We start from the raw sequence: 24,652 nt of genomic DNA, 5'->3' as shown, positions 1-24,652 counted from the left end.
TACCTCTGCCAGAGCTGATTCCTAGCATGTTCTGTTTAATGAGTGGTAGAGGCACTTAAGTTGTTCCCTGGATGCCCCTGATAGCTCAGAAGGCCCCCAGCGCCCTTCCAGTATCAACAAGTGGTGACATCCGCTGCAGTTTCTGCTCTCAGAGGGCAGAAGACTGTGTGACACTAGCATGCGTTGTCTTTGTGACTCTCTGCTCATGTGGAGGACTGGCTGGCATGCTAAGACTGTGTTCCTCAAAGGGACACCTTCTGTTAAGCAGAGAAGAGGAGGCACGTACATCTGTGTGTTGATATATGCTAATGTTCCTTTTGTCAGAATGCATCTTAAATTCCAAAGGAGTCAAAATGTGGAGGCTAATCAGAGGTTATATTGCTTTGCTAGACTATTAATATGCTTCTCACTACATGTAAGTAGAGAGGAAAGATTTAAGCTAACTGCTTCTCTTTCACTGTGCCTGCTGGGGAAGTAACAGTACAGGAAGAAATTTCCCCTTTTCACAAGATTAATTTAAATGACCCCATAAAACAGGTTTGACAGTGTCTTCTGAAGCCAAGTTTTTGTACCAGGGAATCATCTAGTGAAATGGCTCACTTTCTTATGCACTAAAAGCAACAAATTAAGCTGATGAAAGTCAGCGAAGGTGACTGGAGAAATGCATTTTAAAAAACCCTTCAGATGTTCATGCCCACAAGAGCCTCTCAGGAGAAAAATGTTGCCAAAAACTCCTGGGAGATAGACTTGTATCCATGGATCCTAACTCCCTTTGGAGACAGGCCAAGACCTGTTGGGTATTCCAGCTTAGTGCTTGTTCTTGACCCTTATTTCTAGACATTTCTAAAACTTATTGGGACCTCTTTAAACCTGTGTCCTCTACTCTTTCCGTTTAGGTGCTATACCCTGTGTGTCACGTGCGTAACCTGATGCTGTGGAGTGCAGTGTACCTACCCTGCCCATCCCCGTCCACCCCTGTGGATGACAGCTGTGCGCCATACCCAGCCCCTGGCAGCAGTCCTGATGATCCACTCCTGAGCCGGTGAGCCCAGGGTTGATGCCAAGGCCTTAAGTCTTGTGTGGTGTATTCCTCTGTTAGGACACACCCAGGGTTGGTCACAGATCCTGACGTTGGCTGGCTCCACACGTTTTCTTAGGTCTCTGAAGTTTTTTCATCGAAGGTATTAGGGTTCTGGGCTACTAGGCACCGAGCAGTTTCTATGCAGCAAATCCTCTGGGTTCCTTGTGACCCTCTGGCGTGCGTTTCAGCCACTGAATCAACTTTATTGAGTTCAGACTGATAAAAGATTAATTTAAAATACTGTAATATCAGAAAAATAGCAGTACTTACTTTCCTTTGCCACTAGTTGAAAAACACAGCAGTATCATGAAGAACGTCTTTTTAAAATAGCATTTGCTCTTAGCTTATGTGGATACATTGGGCATAGCATAAGGGTGGAGTAAGTGGAAATGTGCAGATTTAAAGCAGGATTGGTCCTGGAGCTTTGCCTTTCTAGAAGTCTGAGCCTTACTTTATAGGTGCCATAGCTCCTTGAGTAGTTATAATGGACCTAATTATGGAATAATAGCCTGTTAAAACTATTGTCTCCTACTTCTCCTTTGAATAGACTCAGAGTCTCATTTCCTCCAAATTCCTTTCTTTTAGGCTACCAAAGACTAGATCATTTGACAATCTGACCACAGCCTGCGACAACACAGTGCCTCTAGCCAGCCGGCGCAGTAGTGACCCAAGCCTGAATGAAAAGTGGCAGGAGCACCAGCACAGGCGCTCTTTAGAACTGAGCAGCCTGGCCGGTCCTGGAGAGGAGCCTCTTGATCCTGACAGCCTGGGGAAGCCAACCAAAGTGCTGGGTGGTGCAGAGTTGTCTGTTGCAGCTGGAGTGGCTGAGGGGCAGATGGAGAACATTTTGCAAGAGGCCACCAAAGAGGAGAGTGGGATAGAGGACACTACCCACAGGGGGAGCATGGAGCAGGAGGTCACAGAGGAGGCTCTCTTAGAAAGAGGGAGCAGGGGGAAGGTCCCTGAGGGCTCAGCGGTTGTACCTCATCAGGTACCACCACTGGATGCTGCTGCTCTGAGGAGCCCTCCAGGCATTAGTCTCACTCTCTTGTCACAGGGTATTCCTGAGCAGCAGGGTGGGCAAAGCGTTCTTCCCAGTTCTCTCCAGGAGCCCCCTGGGGAAGAGGATGTCCAGGAGGTCCCTGTGGAACAGCCTCAAATAGGAGCTATGACAGAGGGCAGGGAGGAGGCAATTCTTACAATCCCAGTAGATGCAAAAATTGATTATGGTACCTCACAGTCAAGTTCTCTGCTACCCTTGCAAATCCCATTTGAAGCCAGAGGACCAAATGTGGACAGTTCCTTGGACATGTTAATGGAAGATAAAGTGAAGTCAGAAAGTGGGCCCCAAGACCATCATAGACCTTGCCTAGTAAACAGTAGCAAGTTCAGTGGCAAGGATATGCTCCCTCAAGCCATGGAGCCCAGGTTTCCAGAGAGGAGCTTGGTTGAGAGGCCTCAAGTGGGATCTGTGGTGCATAGGACTTCCCCTGGCAGCACCTGCAGCCCAGCACGTTCTCCTTGTGCCTTGCCTGCAGTGGAATGTAAAGAAGGGCTTGTGTGCAACGGTGTTCCAGAGACTGAAAATAAGGCCTCAGAGCAGCCCCCAGGGCTTAGCAGCCTCCAGAAGTACCCCACCCCCAACGGGCACTGCGCCAATGGGGAGGCTGGTAGGAGCAAGGACTCGTTGAGCCACCAGCTGTCTGCCACAAGCTGCAGCCCTGCCCACTTACACTCGAGGAACTTGTACCACAAGTGGCTGCACAGCCAGTCAGGAAGGCCGTCTGCAACTGGCAGCCCTGACCAGCCTTCCCGCAGCCACCTGGACGATGATGGTATGCCTGTATACACAGACACTATCCAACAGCGCCTGCGTCAGATCGAGTCAGGCCACCAACAGGAAGTGGAGACCTTGAAGAAACAAGTCCAGGAGCTGAGGAGTCGCCTGGAAAGCCAGTGTCTGACCAGCTCTCTACGCTTCAATGGGGACTTTGGGGATGAAGTGGTGAGTATACCATGCTCCATAGCTGCCAAAGGAAACAGACTGAGGCTGCACCCCCTTTGTGACTGGTGCGTGGTGATTGGTACAGATTTCTCAAAGAATTGGAAAGGTCCAGGGTACCCCTGTTGAAGAAGCTGGAGAACAGCCTCAGCCATGTGAATGGCATTCTGCCTCTCTCTTTCTGCCTTGCATACTTTCCATAGGTGTCCTGTTCAGGCAGTTAGACTAAGGAATAAAGTTAGCATTCACTACATGGTTGAGCAGATCTCTTTGGAGAGAGGATCATATATTAAGAAGGGCATGAACTCCTGGGCAGAATGATATTTGTAAAGCAATGTCAAATATTTTTGCTAAATTATAGTGCCTGTCCTACCCCAGTAGCTATAAACTATTAGTGCCCCCAAACATGGGCTGTACCTGTGAAGGTTTACTTCTTTTTTTTAACAGATACTTACATCTACTCTGTGGCAGGTGATGGCAGTGGAAGTGGGGAGAAGTGATTTTAGCACTGTCAAGCTAGCACTGATGGGGCCTGCTAAATGGAAGTCGGGGTACCTGAGGGGAGGTTCTCAAGGAGGCTCTCTTCTCACTGGGTGCTTTCGTATTCAAGTACTCGGTGTTGAAGTACAGTGTGAGCCTGGCATTGAGGCAGTCAGCGTACATTAAAGGCGGGTTCATCGACCACATGACTTTCAATTAAACTGACCTCTTGGATTTTCCTTCACATTAATGATGATTTCTCATTTTTCCAAAGAGTCCTTCAGAGAAAGAAGGACATGCCCAAAGTACTCAGTCTCAACACACAGTTGTAAGTGGCAGGGTTGGATTGACAGGCCCACTGGAGCAGCTTGTGATACTGAGTTGCCACTCACTTCCTGGAACCCAAGGCCTGTCTTTGCCCTCCACAGTCACTGCACACAGCCTTGGACCTGTGTATCTCTCTTCCAGCTGAGCTCAACCCTGTCTCTGCACCTGCTCAACCCAATTCTTGATGGCTGATGTACCTACAGATTCGGCAGCCCTAGCACCCAGGCCCACCCAAAGTCCCCAGTGCTTCCTTCTTTTCCAAGCCCTTTCTTCTTCTGGGACACCAGGTTCATTCTCTTCAGCTGTGTTTGTTTGCCAACAGACTTCAATCCCCGACTCGGAAAGCAATCTGGATCAGAACTCTTTGTCTCGCTGCAGCACAGAGATTTTCTCTGAAGCCAGCTGGGAGCAGGTGGATAAACAGGACACGGAGGTACAGGCTCAGCCCCTGTTCTGAGTGCCATCCATGCAACTTTCGCAGTTCTTCTCCATCCCCATCCCTACCCCATGCCCCTGGCCAAGGAATGACCTCATAGCACACTTAGCCTTGAGCCTCTGTCAATCTCAGCACCTGTGAATCCCCATTGAACCTAGAATTTCTGAGCCAGGGAGACTCAGCAAGCTGGCCCTCTGTCCTCATTGCCTGTATGAACTGGAGCTTTGCCAGCTGTCATAGTGACCCAAGTTGCTGCTGCCTACCATTTTATCTCAGGGGAGTTTGGAGTCCCCTCCAGGAAAACGATGTGGACGCCTTTCTTGTACTGCTGACATCAGACCTGCTGGTCTGGTGCCACCAGAGCCAGAGTCCTTGTGACTCTTGCTGCCATCAGCGTGGCTCTGCTGGCTCCAGCTGGATGGCCCATATCCTGTCACTGACCTGGCCCCATCTGTTTTACAGATGACCCGTTGGCTCCCTGACCACCTGGCTGCCCACTGCTATGCGTGTGACAGCGCCTTCTGGCTCGCCAGCAGGAAGCACCACTGCAGGTGCAACTGGGGGGTATGGTGGGGTGGGCCAGGGTGTGGGGGGCCGCGGAGCCTATAGATTGGAGAGATGTAGTCATCTGGCTGGCAGTGTTCTGTCTAAGGCAGGCCCCAGCATCCATAGGACCCCCCCCAACTACATGCTTTGCGCCTCTGAAGTTGGTGTTTGCAGAACTGTGTTTGGTGTCTTTCTTCCTATTCACAGTGATTATGACTAAATTTTGAAATGTGCAAATTATGTCCCTTGTTTTATTTTGCTTCTCGGTTTGGTGGAACAACAGGTACCTCCCAAAACCACCATTTCTTATTTTTAAAATAAAATTGCTTCCCATTCAACATGGCTGCTATGAGCAAAAGTAGTTTTCCTGCTGTGGCAGGGTACTTCATTTTCCTACTCCTTACTCTGTTCCCTGACCCCATACTTGTTGTCCTTGTGTCAGTGGTGAGCAGAAATAGCTGGGGGTAGTAGCGGGACAGCTGAGGACATAGTCTTCAATCCTTAACACTCCTGACTTTTTCCTTCCTTCCTTCCTTCCTTCCTTCTTGGTTGGGTAGTGAGTTGCTAGGGATGTTTTGCCCCCAGCTGGGGTGGTGAATGGAGGATGTTCAGTGTTCTTGGTACAGGAAGTTTGTATGAATCATGGCATAACTTAAACACCTGAGTGAACCCAGATTGAAAATGGGACCACCTCTTTGTCTAGTAATGATACTTCTAGAACTCTATATATCTCCCCACCCTGCCCCCCAAGCTCAAATGTCTTTGGTTGGCTTTTCCTCTGAGCTCTTTCTCCCCTCCTTGCAGGGACACTGACCGTGTTGATCAAACGTGGTGAGCATTTGCAACAACCTGTCTGTAATGTCTGCACATCTACAATAACTTCACACTAACACTGCCATTTCCCCCTCTCTGCACTCATTGGGATGTAACCTGGGGATGGGAGCACAGGCAGGAAGGTGGGCTTGGGAGAGAACCAAAGCAGCCAGCTGAGGAGACCATTGAGGCTGAGACAGGCTGCAGCCCTGTACTTCCTTCCTGACTGCACGAGTCAGCTGAGCTATCTTGCTTGTGATGAGAAGCAGTACTTCAGCAGGAGCTGGTCTTGCAGAGTAGCTCATTGAATTTTTAGAGCTATTTCCTTTGGGTCAGAGTGATGCTAATAACTTCTCAAACAGCATCACTGTTTTTGTTGTTGTTTTGTTTTGTTTTAAAGAAACCAGAATTAAACAGAGGTTTTCTTTCCAGAGAACTGTTTTAACATAGACGACTTTAATTTTAAGGGAAGATTCCACTTAGGGTCTGTCAGGACTGTCAGAGAAGTCTGATTGAAAAGCTTCATGTTCATGTCAGGCATTTGAGCTGAACTCTAGCAGGTATGTTAAAATAAATGTAAACAGAAATAGGTTTAGGTAATTTTTCTGTGTAACCAGCAGTTCTTGCTGACTTATGCTTTTCAGAAACAGTTATGAAGTACTACTGTGTTCTAGGAGACAAAAATTTTGTGTGTTTTAGTTCTGTCTTTCCATTGCCCTGTGTCTAGGCTTTTCCTTTTGTTGTATTATTTTGTCCTGAAAGGGTGTTCAGCATTCTCTCCTCCAGGCCTAAGTGGTCCTTAATCCAGTAGTGGGTTTGCATTCTGAGGAATTTAAATGAAAAGATAGTGACTGGTTTTGGCTAAGAAGGAGAATTTCCCTTTCCTGCTTTCCCCAAATCTTTGGCAGGCTGCGTTAGGCTCCTTGGAGTCTCCTGTTCTTGGGCTCATTGGGATTGATTTGTCCTTTAGGCCCAGCAAAAGTGGGTTCATTAGATGAACAAAAACTCACTTTCCTGTTAGCTGTGAAGAGTATCTGTTTGGGTGTGCAGGTATGTGCTGTACAGACACATCAAAGTTGGGTTTTCAAGTGGAGGAGGAGAGGGAGGCCTGGGGCCTGCATACAGTCAGGCCTTCAGGTAGCGCTTTGATGGTCCCTGGAGATGCATGGGGGCAGGGGAGTGAGCCACAATTGACTGATATCTATCTAATAAGGGGGTGTGTGTGCACGTGTGTTCATCCATGTTCTTGTACTTTCACCCTGAGCATGTGTCTGTCACTGGTTGCTTGTCTCCTGGCTTTGCATGCGGGAAGCAGAGCGGTCCTAAATGGCAGCAGCCCGTTCTCCATGTTGCTGTCGCTGCCTCTGAGCCTCTGGAGAAGTGGTCCTTTGGGCAAGGCTCCTCACTCCCCAGCTGGGCTGGGTATTTTTCTCTCATCTGCTGGGCTTGTGGGAGTTCCACTGGCCTCTGGCCTCTCTCAGATCACAGGCTACATAGATGCCGTTGCCCAGGTGGTGTGGCTACTGGGTTCTCCTGGGCCAGGACTTACTCATAGAGCTAGCAGCTCCTTCTGCCCTGGGCTCATTTGTTCTCACAGATCTGTCTTGAGCATCATCCTCCTGTACACCTGGTAACCTTGACCCATGGTAATGAGGCAGCCAAGTGGAAGTGGCTATGACGGCTAGGTAGGGATTCCCTCCCTGCCTGGCTTTTTCTTGGCTAGACAAGTGAAAGTGTTCGCTCTTAGAGGAGTCTACAACACATTTGAATTACGAACAACAAAATTCTGTCTTCCGAAGTTGGTTTCCCCACTTATACTTCCTACTTAAACTAACATTGTTTGTTTCTTCTCCTTATATCAAGGAATTGTGGGAACGTATTCTGCTCCAGTTGTTGTAACCAGAAGGTTCCAGTTCCCAGCCAGCAGCTCTTTGAACCCAGTCGAGTGTGCAAGTCTTGCTATAGCAGTCTACATCCCACGAGCTCCAGCATTGACCTTGAACTGGATAAGCCCATTGCTGCCACTTCAAACTGAAGCTCAGTGACCTGGGGCAGGCAGAGGCCAAGCTGCTGTTCCTCTGACAGGCCCACCCACACAGCCTGGGCAGACCGAGGCCCGTGCACTTTGGAATGGGAGCATGGAACCACCTGTGCGGAGTGACAGAAATTTGGGATGTACCACTGGATTGTAGATTGATTTTTCTTTCCTGTTTTTTTCTCTCCCTTTTCCATCCTCCCTCTGCTTCCCAAAAAGAAAAAAGTCCGCTGGTTGTCTTTAAAAAATTTTTTTAAATGGAATACCAGAGGTTGCCAGCCCCCGCCCCCCCGCCCCATAACTGTAGAGCTGCCTGTTGTCAGGAGATGCTGAGGGTTGGCGTGGTTCCTCAGGATGGGAGGAGGCTGGTCAGGAGTGGAGACCTGAGATAGTGAACGGGGAAGAAAGCCAGTGCTAACATTTGTGACCATTCCTTGTGCCACCGCCACGTCAGAGCTGGTTGGAAAAACCTTTGCTGCTGAGGAGGCTGGAAGCATCTTCCCTAAGAACACTACCCTGGGTGCCCTCCCTCCCACCTCACAGACAGGGTTGGCATGTGGAGGAAGGAGCAAATAGTAAGTGGATTATAGTAAAAGGGCTCCCCTTAGGGGAGGAAAGGTGTATGTTCTTCTGAGGCAAGTGAGAGGGACGGGCTGGAGGTGAATGGCCAGCATGTTCTCCCCCATGGGATTCCGTTTTTAATTCGACCCAGACTGTCTAGGGCTCCCTTTATTGTCATGGGTCTGCCTCCCCCAGCCAGGCCGTGTAGTGCTTCCCACTTTCGGACATGAAAGTGCGGACTGACCAGTGTGCAGTGTCCTGTTGTTGTGGCCAAGGCCAAAGCCTGCCCTGAGCCCAGGCACCTGGAAGCCCCTTCTGGAGCCTGTTCCCCCAAACAATCTCTCTTCCTCAGCTAGCACAGGGAAATCCAGACTCAGGGTTCCAAAAATTCCCCATTCCCATACCAAACCAATCATGGACCTCCCCCTTAAGGGGTAGAATCAGCCTTTTAGAGTGCAAGCCTCTGGAAAAGGGGCATGTCCCATACAATCAGCCTTCCTCCTCCTCCCCTTCTTGGAGCAGCCGTCCTCCTGCCCTGCTCCTGTGCTGCTGGCCAGCAGTGAGGGCCCACATGGTGACTCTGCAGTCCTTAGAGAAGTGACACAGCCTGTAGGCAATTCAGGACCCCTTCCCTCAGAAGCTTTGATGTGGTCCAAAAAGAGCCTTAAATCAAGAATATTTGTGGTGGAGGTGGGTATGGGGAAGGGGTGGAGAGTTTAAGTTTGTGCTTTGTAATCTTGGCATCCATGTTTTGTGCCTGCCCTCCCTCTTGGGGGAAGGGCCATGCTTGGCTCTGCTAAAAGCTGCTAACTGGTAACAGGGCTTATGGTGGTGAGTGGTGGGGGTAAGACCAGGTAACTCTTCTAACTCTGGAAGCAATTCCCTGGCCAAGGGTAAGTTCTGTCTCAGGAAGGTGGCTCCTGTGTGTGCCTGGGTGTGATTAAGACGTGGCCCAGAAGCCTTCCCTGGAGTAGCCAGTCCAGGCAAAGCCAAGAGCATCTGAGCACGTCTCCGACTTCCCAGTGGCAGCAGGTTGCTCAGAGTTTGACCTTAAGTGAAACAGGGTGTAGTCCTTCTCCGAACTGTGTGTGGTCCGCCCGTGCAGGTAGGGAGAAGTCAGTCTAATCGAAGATTGTGCAGTTCTTAGTGACAGGTGCCAAGAGGTTATGATACGGGTTTCTTGGGTCTGATGTACAGTGTGAATAAATGCTTGCAGCTCTTAGCCCTTTTTTGATCGATGAAGCACTTTTTTATTAATATTTTCCTTTGTTTGTAAAGGAGGAACCGTAACTCTCCGTAGCTGTACATATAACCCTTTTTTCCTAAAGAGGAGTCAGTCAGCACTCCTATATTTTTCATTTTTTGTCAAAGCAAGAAGTAAATACTTTAGAACTGTTAAATATATAAATAAAATGAATAAAGTTTAGTGTTCCGCATGGTAGCATTTGCTAACACGTGCTAATTCTTTCCCTGTGGTTTATCCCCTCTTGATCTGTTTTCCCTGTCACACCGAAGCAGTTTGAGGTGCTGCCAGGAAACTGGACTTGGGCAAAGGAAAACTAGACTTCTTTTCAACTCTGGACCTTGGCAAGGAACCGTCCTATGATGCCCAAGCACTAAAACACGTCTCCTTGGTGGTTTTGCCCCTAGCATCTCCAGAGCTAAAAAGGCTAAAAGCAGCCAGGCATCTTAACAATCAACTGGGGTTTTTTGCTGCTGCTCTGATTTCAGGGCAGCCAGTGCTCGGGCCCCTTGACCCCACCTACCTAGGGAACATTAGCTGCACCTCTAGCAGTGTTTAAGCACAGAGTTCTGCATGCGGTGAAATGAAAGTTGTTGGGGGAGGGTGGCTAGAAAGTGCTCCTGCCTGCTCTTGGATGAGAGAGTGAGTGGGCAGAGACCTTGAGGCAGAAACTGAATTGCATGTGATTGGATTATGTGCCTCACTAGGGGTTTCTTTACTCCTTCCACAGAGGGAAGATCTCTCTGTTCTTAGATCTGCAACCAGCCAAGCAAAGCCATAGCTTCTAATCATGTCGTGGCTAGTTCTTGCTCTTCACAGAGGTGAATTTTCTTTACCCTGCATCACTGTTGGGCATCCCTCAGGGGAGGTACGCTGTGTAGTTCCTCTGTAGAGAAGGTTGGTGTTGAGTGGGGCTAGGCTCTGGGGTCCCCAGCCCAGTAACCTCTGTGGTGAGTTGGCTGGGCTTTGAAGAGTGACCTGCTCAGAGCCTTAAGTCTTTGGGGCAGGCCTTCCAGAGTCACTTCCTGGATGGATGGACTCTGCCTAGAGTACACAAGCAGTTAAAAACAGCTCAGCTGGTTCTAGTGTGAAAGCTGCAAGGGCCTTCCAGCCCACATTTGAGAATTGGCCTGTTGTCTGGGAGGAGAAGGTGCTATCTCAGCTGCCTTCAGTCCAGTAGGAGCCTAGTCTGTGTTCAGACAAGTTTGTGAAAAACCTATGTGTCCTAACCAACGTGTGTCTACACACAGCTCCTCTTGTTTCTGAGGTCTAATGGTTCAGCTCTCAGTGAGTTAAAACACTAGCAGAACCTAGCACGGCTCTTGATGCCCACAGATGGAGAGCTGCAGAGACCTGCACAGTGCGAATTGAAGGCAAGGAGTCACCCTGTGAAGATGCCTGGCTGTACATGGAGAAATGCGGTTCTCCAAGGGCAAGGCCAGCTTTCTCCAGGCTGTCTTGTGGAGGTATTTGGTCTGAAGCAATGGGGTAGTGCCAGTGACTAAACTGCTAACCTTTCCTGCCCTTGCACTGTCTCAATATTTCCCTTCTCTCTATACTTGAACCTCCTTAATCCCAGTACAGAAAATGATAGGGCTCTTTTAATCTACTGGGTTTTCCTAGTGAGGATGTACAGAAAATTTTTTCTTCAATAATTTTGCTAATAAGCTTCCTGTTCATTTCTATGTTAGCAAAGAATATTCCAAGAATTAAGAAGGTACTGTGACAGATTTAAAGAAGAATGAACAAAGTGGTGCCAGAGGATCTGTTAAACAATTCCTAGCTATTAAAAAATACCGAAATTGCCCTGGCTGGTGTGGCTCAGTGGATTGAACACTGGCCTGTGAACTGAAAGGTCACCGGTTCAATTCCCAGTCAGGGGCACATGCCTGGATTGCAGGTGTGTGAGAGGCAGCCAATCAATGTATTTCTCACACATTGATGTCTTCCTCCCTCCCCCTCTAAAAGTAAATACTTAAAATCTTTTTTGCTTTTTTAAAAATTTTATTTTTAGAGAGAGGGGAGGAGTGGGGAGGGAGGGTGAAACATCAATGTATGGTTGCCTCTAGGGCATCCCCTACTGGGGACATGGCCTGCAACTGGGAATTGAACCAGCGATAATGCTTTGGTTCACAGGCCTATACTCAATCCACTGAGCTACACCAGCCAGGACTAAATACATAAAATCTTTAAAAATATATATCAAATGGGAATTGAGGGCATACCCTAGCTGATGACCTCTGTTGATCTTTTAAGAATGAGAGCTGATTTAAAGGGGCTTTTGCAGAATTTCATTTAGCTGGTTCAAGTGAACGGTCCCTAGCTGCACCACCTGATTCCATTAGTTGACGATAGGGCTGATAGCAGGGTTAAAATGGACCCTGGGCTATGAGGCCAAATGACTGACTCCATTTGAAATTTGGATAACAGCAGGAGTCCCAGCTGCTTAGTTACATTTTCTAAGAACATTTGTTCTAAGTTGAGGTTACTGACAAGATTTCTGGAGGGCACGACCAGTGTGTGGAAACTCCTAGCAGAAGTAGGAGGTGACCCTCCCAAGCCTCTGTTGAACACGAATCATGCTGTCCTGCACACACAAGCACACTGACATTTTGTTCCTCTCACGTGTGCAGAGGTCATCAGCTGCACGTTCTGTGCAGATACTAACTGCCAACCCCGGGTGAACAGGCTGCTTCTAGGCTAGGGCAAAGGCATGAGGGGCATGGGAAGGGGAAAGGGTATCCTCTGAAAAGGGAATTAACAAAGTTTAAGTGCTGCTATTGTACTTTACTTACCACTTAGTCTTTTCATTCATGGCTGAGTTCTTAGTTAACTTTTCTTACACTGCTCGTAGCAGTTGCATTTCAGTTGTATTTTCAGTGACATTTGTTTTTTATTGGCATTCAAAATTGGCCTTTAACTGTTTCCTGATGGGTTGTACGGTTTAAAAAACAAACAAGCACAAGCAGTGAGGCTCAGATGCCATTTACAAAATATACTGTGTGTTGCTGCTGACAGCAGTGCTTGTCTATTGTAACAGCATTGATTCTGCTGTAGCCTCAGTGACCATTTAAACTGAATAAATGTGTCAGTTTCACCACAGACAGTTGTTCAGCCCCTGGATTCAGGATCTCTAGTCAGTGCTGTGACTAGTGTGTTAGGTATGAGGGATAAAGCTCAGCCCCTTAGTCTGTCGAGGAGATAGGGAGGGCCTGGCCAGGTAGGGGCGGCAGGTGTCAGCATTTGTGTTTCAGAGGTGGGGGTATGGACTCGGGTGAAAGGGACCTTAGATTATCTAGTTCGAGGTTTTCATGCTGTTGTCAGGCTTTCATGGGGAGGGGCCCCAGGCCCATTCAGAACTAGGCTTCCAGGTAAGATCTGATTTGAAGAAAGGTTTTGGTGCTCAAAGTAAGTCTGAAAAACCATTACTTTAATCAAACCTCCTGGTTTTTGTTGAGAAAACAGGATTAGGGTGTGGCAAAGACTCATCCAGGGTTACCAATGAATTAATAGCAAAATTTGAATTAAAAAATTCTCTCCTTACTCCTTCCCCTCAGTGTCCTTGGGCTTCTAGAGGACATCTTAATTAAATAGCTATTTTAACCTAGTTCTCCTTGAGTTAGCCAAGCCAGAAATCCTGGGAAAGGGCTTAGTAGTTTCTATCAACAGGCTTAACACCATGAACCTTCCTCTCCCTCCTAACCAAAGTCAAAGATTCTGATGTTATAATCCACTGTTTTTGTTTTTCCTTTTGACCTTTCAAATACATGAAAACAAGTATGTTATTAGCATGAATTTTCTTGTTACGTCATAAATCAGTGGGATTGGAGGGGAGCATTTTTGACTAGTGCAAATGGGTTAGCTGTGAGCTATCTTACCATCCATTTTATTTCTGCATTTGATGTGGAGAAAAAAATCCTAATTTTACATAGAGAAGTGGTTGCAAGTGGTAATAGTCATACCTTGCCTGCAATCTCTGGTTATTATTGACAAGACTGAAGTGGGTGCTTGAAAAAATGGATTAATAGAAGAATATCCAGCACCTGCTTTCAGTCCTTATCCTCTGTATATCAGGTAAGAATCATCCAAAGGTTACAATAACTGCAATTATTTTATGGTGAGAGCCACTAGCATGGAGTTGCAGCTGGGCTTGGTGAAGAGCACTGAGCTAAAGCCCTCTAGATCAGCGACTCTGAGAAGCCCACATAAGCACAGCAACAGAGGCCTTACTGTGAGGTCTCAGGGAGCCTAAGTGAATACATGTTCTGCACCTGAATATACATTCTAAGAAGATTTTTTTTTTTTAGTATTTAAAATAACATTGGAAGCAAGTGTTTGCAGAGCCCCTGAAGTACTGCTACAAAAGCTAGTTTCAAAACCACTAGTTTGGTGGGAAGGACCTGGATTCTGAGCCCACAGACCTGGGTTGGAATCCCAGCCCTGCAGCACCAGCTGAGTGGCCTGTGGGCAGGAGAGGGACAGAGTGTTTCCTCATCTGGATAGAGTTCAGCACGTGGCAAGGGAGAGGTGGTGAAGATGGGTGCTTAGCACATGCTCCCTTCCCCACTGTCCGTGAGAGGAGGTGGCATTTCTGTCCAGCTGGCTGCTGGCAGACTTCTGACCTGTCAGCCAGACGGTGCTTCCATCCCACCACATGTTAGAACTAAGAGACAACTGGCCCCTCCTGGCTTCTTCCACCTTACAAAGGTAAAGTTTTGACTTTGAAGCATTCTGATCTGAGTTTTATAATAAATTAAAAATGTATCACTAGTCAACAACTTTAAGCTTCATATATGTATTTTATTAAAGACTTCTTAAAAATGAAGCAAATGCAGGTCTGCAGGTACACTGTGGTTTAAGACTGTATAAAAGCAATGGGAAAGGGCTGAGAGAGAAACTGCTTGTGGGGATTGAGGCAGCATCTGAGAATTCTCCGGAGTCCTGTGGAGACTTACGTGGTCTCACTTGGCTGAACAACTGATGAGTTTCAGGTTCCTGACTAAAGACCAAATCGTATGATGTAGACTAGCTGTCCAGGCTGAGGAAAGGGGCAGGCAGGGCCAGCTGGGCCTTACCTCCATGCCGCACAGATGTCTGAGGCAGAGGCCTGGGCCCAGGTTGTGTGCCGTGTTGCAAGAGCGCTCCTATGAGGATCTCAGAGCCCAAGGTTAGGAAAGGATGTGCAGACCTTGCACTTAGATGGTCCTACCGTGTCCAATGCCGCAAGAGCCTGAAGTGGCTGAACACATTTTAAGGTGTTAAAACAGATCTGAGTTAGTAGTAAGGGGTATTCCCACTATATTTTGTCAACTAGAAGATCAATTCTTAGACTGGGGGCTCTTTAAATTCACCTGGGAGGCTCAGGAACCAGCTGTCACACTGCTCTGGTTGGCTCCCATTTTTGAAGTCCCATTAGCTGTTGGGACTGGACATTGTGTCCCCTGACTCCTCAAGGTAGTATGATTCTCTTCTTTCATCTGGCTTGACAATCAGCCAGCTATTGTCTCAGACTAGTGCTCTCTCCCCTTCCAACCCCTTCTCAGGTATTCCATGCACTGTCCATACACTCCAGCTCCTGCCCCAAAGCATTCCTTCTCAAGCACTCTGAACACTGGCAACCTTGATAATAAACCTGCTGGTTCTGCCTCTGCCACTGGCCTACAGGGGCTCTGCTGACAGTCTTCCCCTGCTCCCTAAGAACTGTAGGTGTTCTTGAGGTTCAATTCTCTGCCCTCCTTACACACATGCCTCCTCAGAGACTTGTGCATCAAGGTATTTAAAATGGAGGCTATTTAAAACCCACACTCTGCCAGGGATGCAACAAAGGCCTTCACAGGCTTGGGAAACTGAAAGGATCAGGTGTTCCCACCTGAGCCAGTCTCTGAGGCCATGCCTCAAGTACACACCACCTCCACGCAGCTCTGAGGCATGAACTTGGGGACTATTTCTCATGGACCTGAGAACACTAGCTCAGTCCTGTCAGTTGAAAGGGGAGACTTCAGCCCTCCTTTTGGTCCTCTGTGTCCAGGATATGAAGCACTAGGGTGTCATGGTTTTTCCCCAAGTAGTTCTTGGAATAGGGGTGAACATTGGTGCCAGTTTGCCCTCTTCTCCCCCATGCCCAAGTAGGAAGTTAGCCTCCTTTTTCCAGATTGTAGTTGAGTTCCTCCCCAAACCCTCACCTACTTTCCCTAGAACTGGGAAAATCTCCATCATCCAGTCTGTTTCTGAAGCTCAGTCATAGGAAGTTCTGAACCATACCACGCAGGAATGAACCAGACCACCTCAAGCCACTGCAGACAGTTTCTGTGTGCTGCCTCTGGGGAGGGCAGAAGGATGGTAGCACGGGCTTCTGCCTCTACTGACCATCCACCCTGGGTCACCCTTGCCATTCATGTGCTCTGTGTAGCCCTGCCCTCCAAAGTACTCCTGACTTTTGGAGATCACTGTCATTGCCTAAAACCCCAGATATGGACTGAGGACAAGACCCTGGGTATCTGAGGTCACCCAGTCACTCCTCATTGCTGGGGACCCTAACTGAGGCCTCCACCATGGGGTCTTTGCTTCTAATGGATCTGGATATGCTGAGTGATTGAATTCACATAACAAACTGAGGGCCATAGCATTTATCTGTCTCTGGCACTGTTTGACTTCAAGAGTGTGCCAACTGTTAGGAAAGACTGGGCCAATTAAAGAGAGACTCATCCAAAAAGATGAGCAATTCCAAAGGAGCCCTTCATTTTAAAGTACTGGTGCTATTACATTAGATTTACACAGGATTATTTATTTCCCAAATCCAGAACTGTATTAAATTATGAACAAAGCAGTCCACATTGCAAGTGGGAATTAGCTACCCACTAAAATTTACCAAGTTTCTTAGGAGAAGCTCCCTCACTCAATTACAAGGTTTCCACATCTAGCACAGGGACAGATCTGCATTTCAGATCAATTGGCAGTAGACACTGAATGTATCGTGTTGAAGCAACTCTCAGCCTGCAAAAGATCTGCAAAAGCCTCTTAGAGTCAGCCCACTTAAAATGGAGACCCTAGTTTCATATGGTAGATAATGAAAAAGGTTTGCTTGGAACTACTATCTTGCAAAATGAAACTTACTAAAACAAAACAAGTATCTGTTAACAGCAACTATAGGCTATTTTAAAACAAAATATTTACATATATTTCCACAATTACATAATTGCACAATAGGATATCATTTCATGTTTGATTTCCACAGTGCAATCCATCAGGGTCATTTCTGCAAGTTATTCAAAGGCTTTCTCGCTTTTCCTGTGGGCCTCTCTTACTCCTTTAGCCCTTTGATATTCAAATCATCTCCTATAAGGCACTTAACTAGATTATATGCAGCTCTGCTCTTCATTTGTTAATGGAGCTCTCACTCAGATCCTATTTGCCAATGACCACTCATTTAAGCATCAGTTTTTCCAACAATACTTTCATGACTATGAAATTCTACATGTTTTGCAAAACTTAAATTGTACTTTGGCACCTATTTTGTTTTTTCAATGTCAGAAGTTTACAGTATATCACAGTAAGCAGAGAGAAGGGCGACAATGGATGGAAGTGGTTACACTGGGAGAGTGTCTTAAGTGGAAGGTAATTTTATAATGAACAGTTGTGTGGAGAATACTTTTCATTTCTGATGACTTCAGCTTTCCTTCACAATCTACGGCAGCATGGACTCTGACTAGTTAGATACAGCTCAGAGGAGAAAGAATACCCACTGACATGACTTAACCAGACGGACTACCCTCGAGGGAGAGACGTGGCTTCCACTGGTGACACTGGGCAGCATGAGGCAAAGCTGGAGGGCAGGTCTGGGGAACTGAGCTGGCATGGGTTAGTGAATGAGGGAAGGCAGGAAATATTTGTTAAAAGTCAAACAAAAAACGTCTGCAGCAGACCAAACACTGGTCTCAACTCTATAGCTATTTGAGGTTTTGGATCAGAGAAATGAACAAGATAATAAGAGTTAAGATATATTAGGGGCCAAATACTATTTAAGTACTTTCTATGAATTAATACATTTAATTTTCTTATCAACCTGGTGAGGTCAATATTATATCCTCCTTTGAAAATATGGTGACTGAGCCAGCATTGCTGTTAATGCCCCTTGCCTGAGGTCATGCAGCAAATAAGCAGAGCCATATTGTTTGAGTCTGGGCCATGGGCCTCCAGTGGCCACACACCCAACTACTGCACTACCCAGTCTCCTCCGGAGTCAGAGCCAGGTGGGAGTGGGTGCTGGGAGGCAGGAGAAGATGAAGTGGGAAGAGCATTAGGAGGCCACGTGTAGAATAAAAGGCCTAAATCAGGGTAGAGTAGGGTTCTGGAGCAATTCCAAAGGAGCCCTTCATTTTAAAGTACTGGTGCTATTACATTAGATTTACACAGGATTATTTATTTCCCAAATCCAGAACTGTATTAAATTATGAACAAAGCAGTCCACATTGCAAGTGGGAATTAGCTACCCACTAAAATTTACCAAGTTTCTTAGGAGAAGCTCCCTCACTCAATTACAAGGTTTCCACATCTAGCACAGGGACAGATCTGCATTTCAGATCAATTGGCAGTAGACACTGAATGTATCGTGTTGAAGCAACTCTCAGCCTGAAGAAGCTAGAGACTGGTGTCTGCCTTGGTGAGTGCCTATGTGTGCCCTGACCCAGGGACTAGTGTGGTACTTAGGTCTAACACCTTGGTCACTTACTTAGGGTATGGCCGTGACCACTCTGCTTTATTTTCTCATCTGTGGGGATGTTTGTCCAATCAACCCATTGAAGTTCCAATGAGGAAATCGTGCTTCACAAAGTCTAGTTGCTCTGCAGTGTGAGGGGTGGCATCCTGCCAAAGCTCGCGCTTGACTGTCTACCCTGACTTCCCACAACCTACCTGATTTCCAGTGCAGTCCCAAGGTGAAGGGGCAGAAATCCAGCTTGTTTTCCATGCAGCCTGCCCTGCTCCAAGGCAGTGGCACGCTTCCTCTTACCTGTAGCTGCCAAACCAGAGAGAAGGGAATTATGTCAGGTCTTTCAGACAGCAGTAGAGACTCCCGGCCATTTCCAGCCAATGTGACAAATGCAGTCATTATGGCTGGAGTGTTGTAAGGGACAAGTTTTCTGGCTAGGTGGGGAGCTCTGCTGTAGGTGGGGAGTTCTGCTGTGGGCTGCTGGGAATCTCCAGGAGAAGGGCTCCAAGGGACAGCCTCCCTTCCAGTGCAGGTGAGGGCTGGGCAAGTAGTAGGGCTTTGACTGCCTTACCTTCATTTTGGCTAGTGTGCATGTGCAGTGGGTGACCCCTGAATGTTCTGGGTTTTTTTTTTTTTAAGATTTTATTTATTTACTTTTAGAGAGGGGAAGGGAGGAAGAAAGAGGGAGAAAAACAGCAATGTGTGAGAGATACATCTATCAGTTGCCTCTCACTTGCCCCCTACTAGGCTCATGGCCCACAACAGAGGCATGTGAACTGACTGGGAATCAAACTGGCGACCTTTTGGTTCACAGGCTGGCACTCAATCAGTCCACTGAGCCACAACAGCTAGGGTGCTCCCTATTTTCTAAACACAAGTCTTTTTTGATTTATGTGCATCCTGGAAAAGAATAGGCACCAGAAGTGACTCCTTGGCCAGTTTGTGGTTGTTCCTCTGTCACTATAAGCTGCTTTGCCTAGCTGCCTCTCTGTGCATGGAGAGATGGCCCTGCACCCCATGGGGAGCAGAGAAGAGGTGTCAGACAGCAGGCCTGCCAAACCTGACCATGGCCTTGGCCAGGCAGAACACTTGCCCTCAGAGGGGAAGTGCACCCCTCTAAGTCTCAGAGTAGGTACAAACTTCAAAGGAGCCCTCCTGTGCGCTAAGCTCTATGGTACTCTAGTCCTGCTCTGCATGTTAGTAACCCTGCCTCACCAGAGTCCCACCTACCAGTTCCCCATGCCCCTAGCTGCTTGTGCTTCCCCTCCCTTCCCTTCCCCCCAAACTCCCATTGACTCTGAAAGTCATCCAGGACAGCCTTACACTAACGCAGGGAAAATATACAAGCCAGAAACAGCAAAAACGTCCATCAACAGGACAAGGGATAAATAATTTGTGAAACATCCACAGACTATAACATAACAACGGATTAATAAACTGGTTACACGTACAACACATGGATGAATCTCATGAAATACTGAATAGAAAAAATTATGTGTAGTATGATTGCATTTTTTAAAAGTTCAAAAGGAGACAAAACTATTATTTTGAGATGCAAAGATGTAACTATAAAAGCCAGGGCCCTGGTCCTCTCTAGGGGAATGGAGCAAGCATTCCCCTAGATGGGTAGGATGCGTGGGCTTTGGAGCGCTGATGTTCTGGGTCTTGGTTGGAGTGGTGGGTTTCGTGGATGCTTATCTTATAATTTATCAACTAATACAGATGGTTTATGTACTTTTCTACATGTATATTATTTCACAAAGTTAAGAAAGAAACCAGCCTTCCCCACTCCCTTTGGGCATCTCAGGGTGCTGGCCCTTTAGCATGCACATCTCTCATGCAGTTGGCCTAGTGGGGAACATCAGGTAGGAATGGAGCTGGCCCAAGTGTTCAGGTGGCCTGGGTCAATGAGCCAGGGAGTTTACCTTTATTCCTTCTCGTGGAGTGTCCACCTGCCCCTAGTGCTGTCACATCCCTGCCCCAGCCCCAGCCCCACTGCATTCTCTAGGAAGTTTGGCCGTGCTGACATGGGGCACCTGGTTTCTTGGCTGCTGTCAAGGCTTGCCTTGGGTGGGCCTTACCTGACCTAGGTCTGTTTCTTATGGAAGGGATCTGATGTGATGAATAACTGCCAGTGCCCGGGGTGTAACTTCCATCTGGTGGGATACTTCTGGTCCCCATTGTTTGTTTAGGTTAATGTGGTCATTTGCCCACTTATAGTTGGGGGGACATTACAGGGACCCCATGCCTGGGAACCTTTGATTATATATGAGGATACCATTCAAATAGCAAAACATGAGTTCCTACTCCATGTCAGGCACCTCATTAGGGAGAAGCAGCCAGGATCCTTGTCCTTTTGGAGAAGACTGTTAAGAGAGATGGATGTTGCAGAGCAGTCTGGTGGTCTGTGGAAACCAGCACCAAGTCTGTGGCAAGTCAGGAGAGGGAGCCCTAAGGAAGTAATGTGTAAACTGAGGTCCAAAGGAGGAAGAGAGGAAGAGAGGGAAGATGCTAATTCACTGCGTTCTGTGCGTACTGTGTGCTAAGACAAATGCATCACTTCATTTAGTCCTGACAATAACCCTTTAAGATAGGTATTACTTTACAGATGAGGAAACTGAGGCTCAGAAAAGTGAAGAGAACTATTCAAGGTTACCCAGCTAACATGTAGCAGAACGAGGACCTAAACTCTAGTTTGCATGACTCCAAAGCCAGTCAGGGAGGAGGCTGTTATCACAGCAATGGCCAGAAATGATGGTGGTAATGTCACTGGAAAGAGGTTCAGGCTCAAGAGGGACACTGAAAGTAGAATTGATGGGATTTAGTGAGCTGTGTTGAGTTAAAGAAGGAGGAGGAGTCAGTCAAAGAGGAACCCTGGTTTCTGCCTTGATCCACCCAGCTGGATCATTTACCAAGATGGAGAAAAGGGAGGAGCAGGTTTAGAGAGGAAAAAAATCATTCAACTACTTTGACACATTCTACTTCTTTTTTTTTTTTTTTTAAGGTTGATTAAATGAAAACAACACAGGGACAATTCCATGCCTAGAAACTTCCCCCTCTTCCCACCTCCTCAATCCCAACCCAAGCAAATCAGGACTGAGAAGACCACCAAGAGAATGCTCTCCTTGGCCACACCATCCACTCCCTCAGAAGTGGAGCTCTGGCCACACTGTGCTTCCTCTGGGTCTTTCCTGACCCCCCTTCTCTGCAGAGGCTCTGCCAGCAGAGGATCTACTTATGTGCCTGAGCTCCTTGGGCTAGAGTCCCCCTCCTCCTAGTACTCATTCTGTGTGTGAGCAGCCTCTGCCATTGCACCCCCTGGGGAGCACAGGACCCCACCCTCAGAAGGGCCCTGTCTTTGGTTTACTGCTTTTCTGTTGCAGTCTTAAAACTTGTACCGTTTAACAAGAGCCCCATATTTTCATTTTGTACTGGGTCCTGAAAATTATGTAGCCAGTCCCATACATATGTCTGCAATGTAAGGATGTGAGACAGTGGCAGCCTATCCCATCTGGGAATTTATCTCATTTCTAACTAGGAAGACCTACTGCTTTAGATTAAAGGGAGATAAAGCAAAATAAGAGTGCTCTTCATTTGTCTCTATGAAGTACACAGTTTTGTGTGCAGTTTTATGTTTCTTCCTGGGTAAAAACTTAGGAGGGAACCTTGTGAATAGAATACAGATGTAACAAATTATGGGCTATTAACTGTGATTAATTGTTTCTTTATAGCTTAGAGCAGCAATTTTCAACTGGTGTGCTGCAATTTTTAAAACATGCAGTACCAGCCCTGGCTGGTGTGGCTCAATGGATTGAGCGCTGGCCTGCGAACCAAAGGGTCACTGGTTCGATCCCCAGTGAGGGCAGATGCATGGGTTGTAGGCCAGGTCCACATTAGGGAGAGGCATATGAGAGGCAACCACACATTGATGTTTCTCTCCCTGTTTCTCCCTCCCTTCCCCTCTGTCTAAAAATAAAAATAAATCTTTAAAAAAATAAATAAGACATGCAGTACCTGACGATTTAGTCAGGGGCACTGACCTCTTTTCCCTTAGATTGTAAAATTTTAAAAATGACAACAGCCAACACAATTGCTATCTGATGTGAATCAATCAAAATTATACCTATTTTTTGTTGTCAGATCAATAAAAAATATATTTTTTGGTGTGCTGCAGAATTTTAGTAATTAGTTTAAGTGTGCCATGACATGAAAAAGGTTGAAAACCACTGGCTTAGAGTGGAGGCACGTCTCAGTTGCTCAGCCTGGGATGTAGTTCTGCCAAAATAATAGCCTGGGGTCCCTTAGGAGGTAGAGGGGAAAGCAACTGAGTAAACAGCCTGGTTCTGAAGCTGAAACTTCCACCAAGGCCTCACCTCCAGTTGGAGTATGTTATCTCACAAGTCTAATACTACATGGTTAGGAACCCCTTACCCAAGATCCCCTCAGCTCTGCAGGTGTACAGATGGTCTGGGTGCTGTATGGGCTTCCTGCTGCAGCAGCCTTCAGGGTGTACCCCAAGTTGTTCTCATCTGCCACGGAAGCTCCAAACAGCTCCAAATCCTTGCTCACTTCAGCAAACACCTGTTAAAAAAATGACCCCCTACCCCAAAATGTTTGGATTCCTTGCTAAAAAGCAGGAATGCTCCACTGCCTATAGTCATAGCCCTTTGCATTCTAATGTGCAATGGATGAAACACTACGCCTGCTAAGTGGAAAGTCTTCCAGTGTTATTAACTTACAGTAGTAATATCAAAGACTGGATAAGTATAGTACCCAGGAATTATAATTCACCCTAATTTCCTTGTTCTCAGAGATATAGCCAGTATCAACCCAAACTGATGGTTGAAAGCTTTTTTGAACGTACTACATCAACATCATCCCATTTATTCTCCAATGAGCTGATCATCTCGCTGCTGTCCTGCCTTGAAAGCTTGGCTGACTTCCCTCAATTCACATAATCAAACCTGAATTCCTTAGTCTGGCATCTACAGCCTTCCCAGTCTGACATCAGTTGGCCTTTCCAGCTCTATGTTCCTGGAGTCTGCATCCCAGCCACGGTAGGTTCTTCTTTATCCCATGTACTCTCTGCTCTGTTTCCTCCCCCTCGAATTTCACATTTCTATTTATGGAGTGCCTATTCTTGTTGGGCCTGTAGGATACAAAAGGAAACAGGCCCAGTCCCTAGCCTTGGGGGTTTTCAGTCTAGTGAATCAATGAATTATTCAAACCTTCATGGCAAACTGTGCGAAGGGCTGTGAAGGAAAGAAACGGGGCACTGGGTGCCCACATCAGGATTTGGTCTAGTTTGGACATTAGGAAAGCTTTCCTTGATGAGTGAAATTTCTGTGGAAAGAAATAGATGTGGTAGCTAGGCACCAACTACAGGACTGTGAGGAGGGCACCCTCCGGGTGACGCAAGCAAGGGGAGGGGCCCTGGAGGGAGGCACCGACAGGCCTGGGAGACTGGAGCACAGAGGGCAAGGATGGATGTGAGCCCCAGTCAGACAAGCTGAGCCTGAGCTTAAAGAGTGTGGTCTTCATCCCTTGAGCAACGGGAAGCCTTTGAAGGATTTTCAGTAAGGAGTAACATCAGAGTTGTCTTTGAGAAGGGAATTCTGAAAGAGGTACAGGGCACTTTGCAGGGAGATCAGGTACAAGGTCATTGTACTCACGGTCAGAAGGGAAGAGTGGTACAATAAAGAGTGTTTGGGTTGCAGAGAGAGAAGCCAGATCTGTCCTGCCCAGTGGAAAGGACAAAGTTGTCATCTACTGAGGGCTTCTATGTACTGGAGAAGACTGGGGTTTTGCTTTGAAGAAGGCTCTGTGAATGTTGTGCTCAGAAGTCAGGCTAGAGGTTGATGTGTGGGAGTCAAGGCAGAGTGATGGAACTGAAGCAGTGGACGGGAAGGAGCTTGCCCCACAAGAGCAAATAGGAGGCCTAAGGCTAAGCTAAAGAGGCCAAGAAGAAATGGAGCTGGAAAAGAGGGCCAGGAAGGAAAAGGAAAACAATGAGAATTATGGTGCCAAAAGATCAGGGAGGAGGGCTTCAGGAAGCACCAACACCAAAAGACAAATAGAAACAAGCCCCACAAGGAGAAGGGGAAAAGAGTGGCAGAAAGAGAGAAAAGGAAGTTCAAAGTCCAGAAGGCAGAGCACAGTAAGTTCCAGGAGCTGCTGTGGATGCAGGTAGAGCTGGAAGGTGGCTAGGGGAGAGGTAGAAGAGTAGGCCTGGAGGTCAGTGGAGCTCAATCAAGAGGGTCCTCTGTAAGGAGTTTGCAACAAACTCCTTTTTATTTTTATTTTTTAAAGAGTTTACTTTTTTACTTTAGAGAGAGGGGAAGGGAGGGAGAAAGAGGAGAGTAACAGCAACTAGCGAGAGATAACATCAATCGGCTGCCACCCACATGCCCCCAGCCAGGGT

At 47.1% G+C, this 24,652-nt stretch overlaps 2 protein-coding genes across 14 annotated transcripts in view; one reads left to right on the top strand and one right to left on the bottom strand.

Moving 5' to 3' along the window:
• MTMR3 (myotubularin related protein 3) overlaps positions 1-9,722 on the top strand; it is a 115,964-nt gene extending 106,242 nt beyond the window's left edge. For 4 of the 7 annotated variants that reach the window (XM_045200947.2, XM_045200944.2, XM_045200945.3 and 1 more), the window contains exons 16-21: positions 897-1,042; positions 1,667-3,086; positions 4,213-4,323; positions 4,789-4,877; positions 5,677-5,703; positions 7,549-9,722. In XM_045200947.2, coding sequence (XP_045056882.2) covers positions 897-1,042; positions 1,667-3,086; positions 4,213-4,323; positions 4,789-4,877; positions 5,677-5,703; positions 7,549-7,720 — 1,965 coding nt within the window. In that variant the 3' untranslated portion in view covers positions 7,721-9,722. The remainder of the gene's footprint in view (positions 1-896; positions 1,043-1,666; positions 3,087-4,212; positions 4,324-4,788; positions 4,878-5,676; positions 5,704-7,548) is intronic. The other 3 variants (XM_045200949.2, XM_045200948.2, XM_024566574.3) reach the window with 3 other exon arrangements.
• Positions 1-24,652, bottom strand: part of LOC112310356 (uncharacterized) — a 42,606-nt gene that overhangs the window by 4,574 nt on the left and 13,380 nt on the right. For 2 of the 7 annotated variants that reach the window (XM_053928769.2, XM_053928771.2), the window contains 2 exons: positions 22,663-22,812; positions 18,435-18,537 (listed from right to left, as the gene is read on the bottom strand). In XM_053928769.2, coding sequence (XP_053784744.1) covers positions 18,435-18,537; positions 22,663-22,812 — 253 coding nt within the window. Of the gene's footprint in view, positions 1-5,069; positions 8,104-14,599; positions 14,764-18,434; positions 18,538-22,662; positions 22,813-24,652 lie in introns of those variants that run through there. The other 5 variants (XR_011651414.1, XR_008427377.2, XR_008427378.2 and 2 more) reach the window with 5 other exon arrangements.

This window comes from Desmodus rotundus, chromosome 7 (assembly GCF_022682495.2).
Source record: "Desmodus rotundus isolate HL8 chromosome 7, HLdesRot8A.1, whole genome shotgun sequence".
Taxonomy (NCBI): domain Eukaryota; kingdom Metazoa; phylum Chordata; class Mammalia; order Chiroptera; family Phyllostomidae; genus Desmodus; species Desmodus rotundus.
Note: the sequence above shows the minus strand (reverse complement) of the source record. Positions and strands in the feature narration are given on the sequence as shown.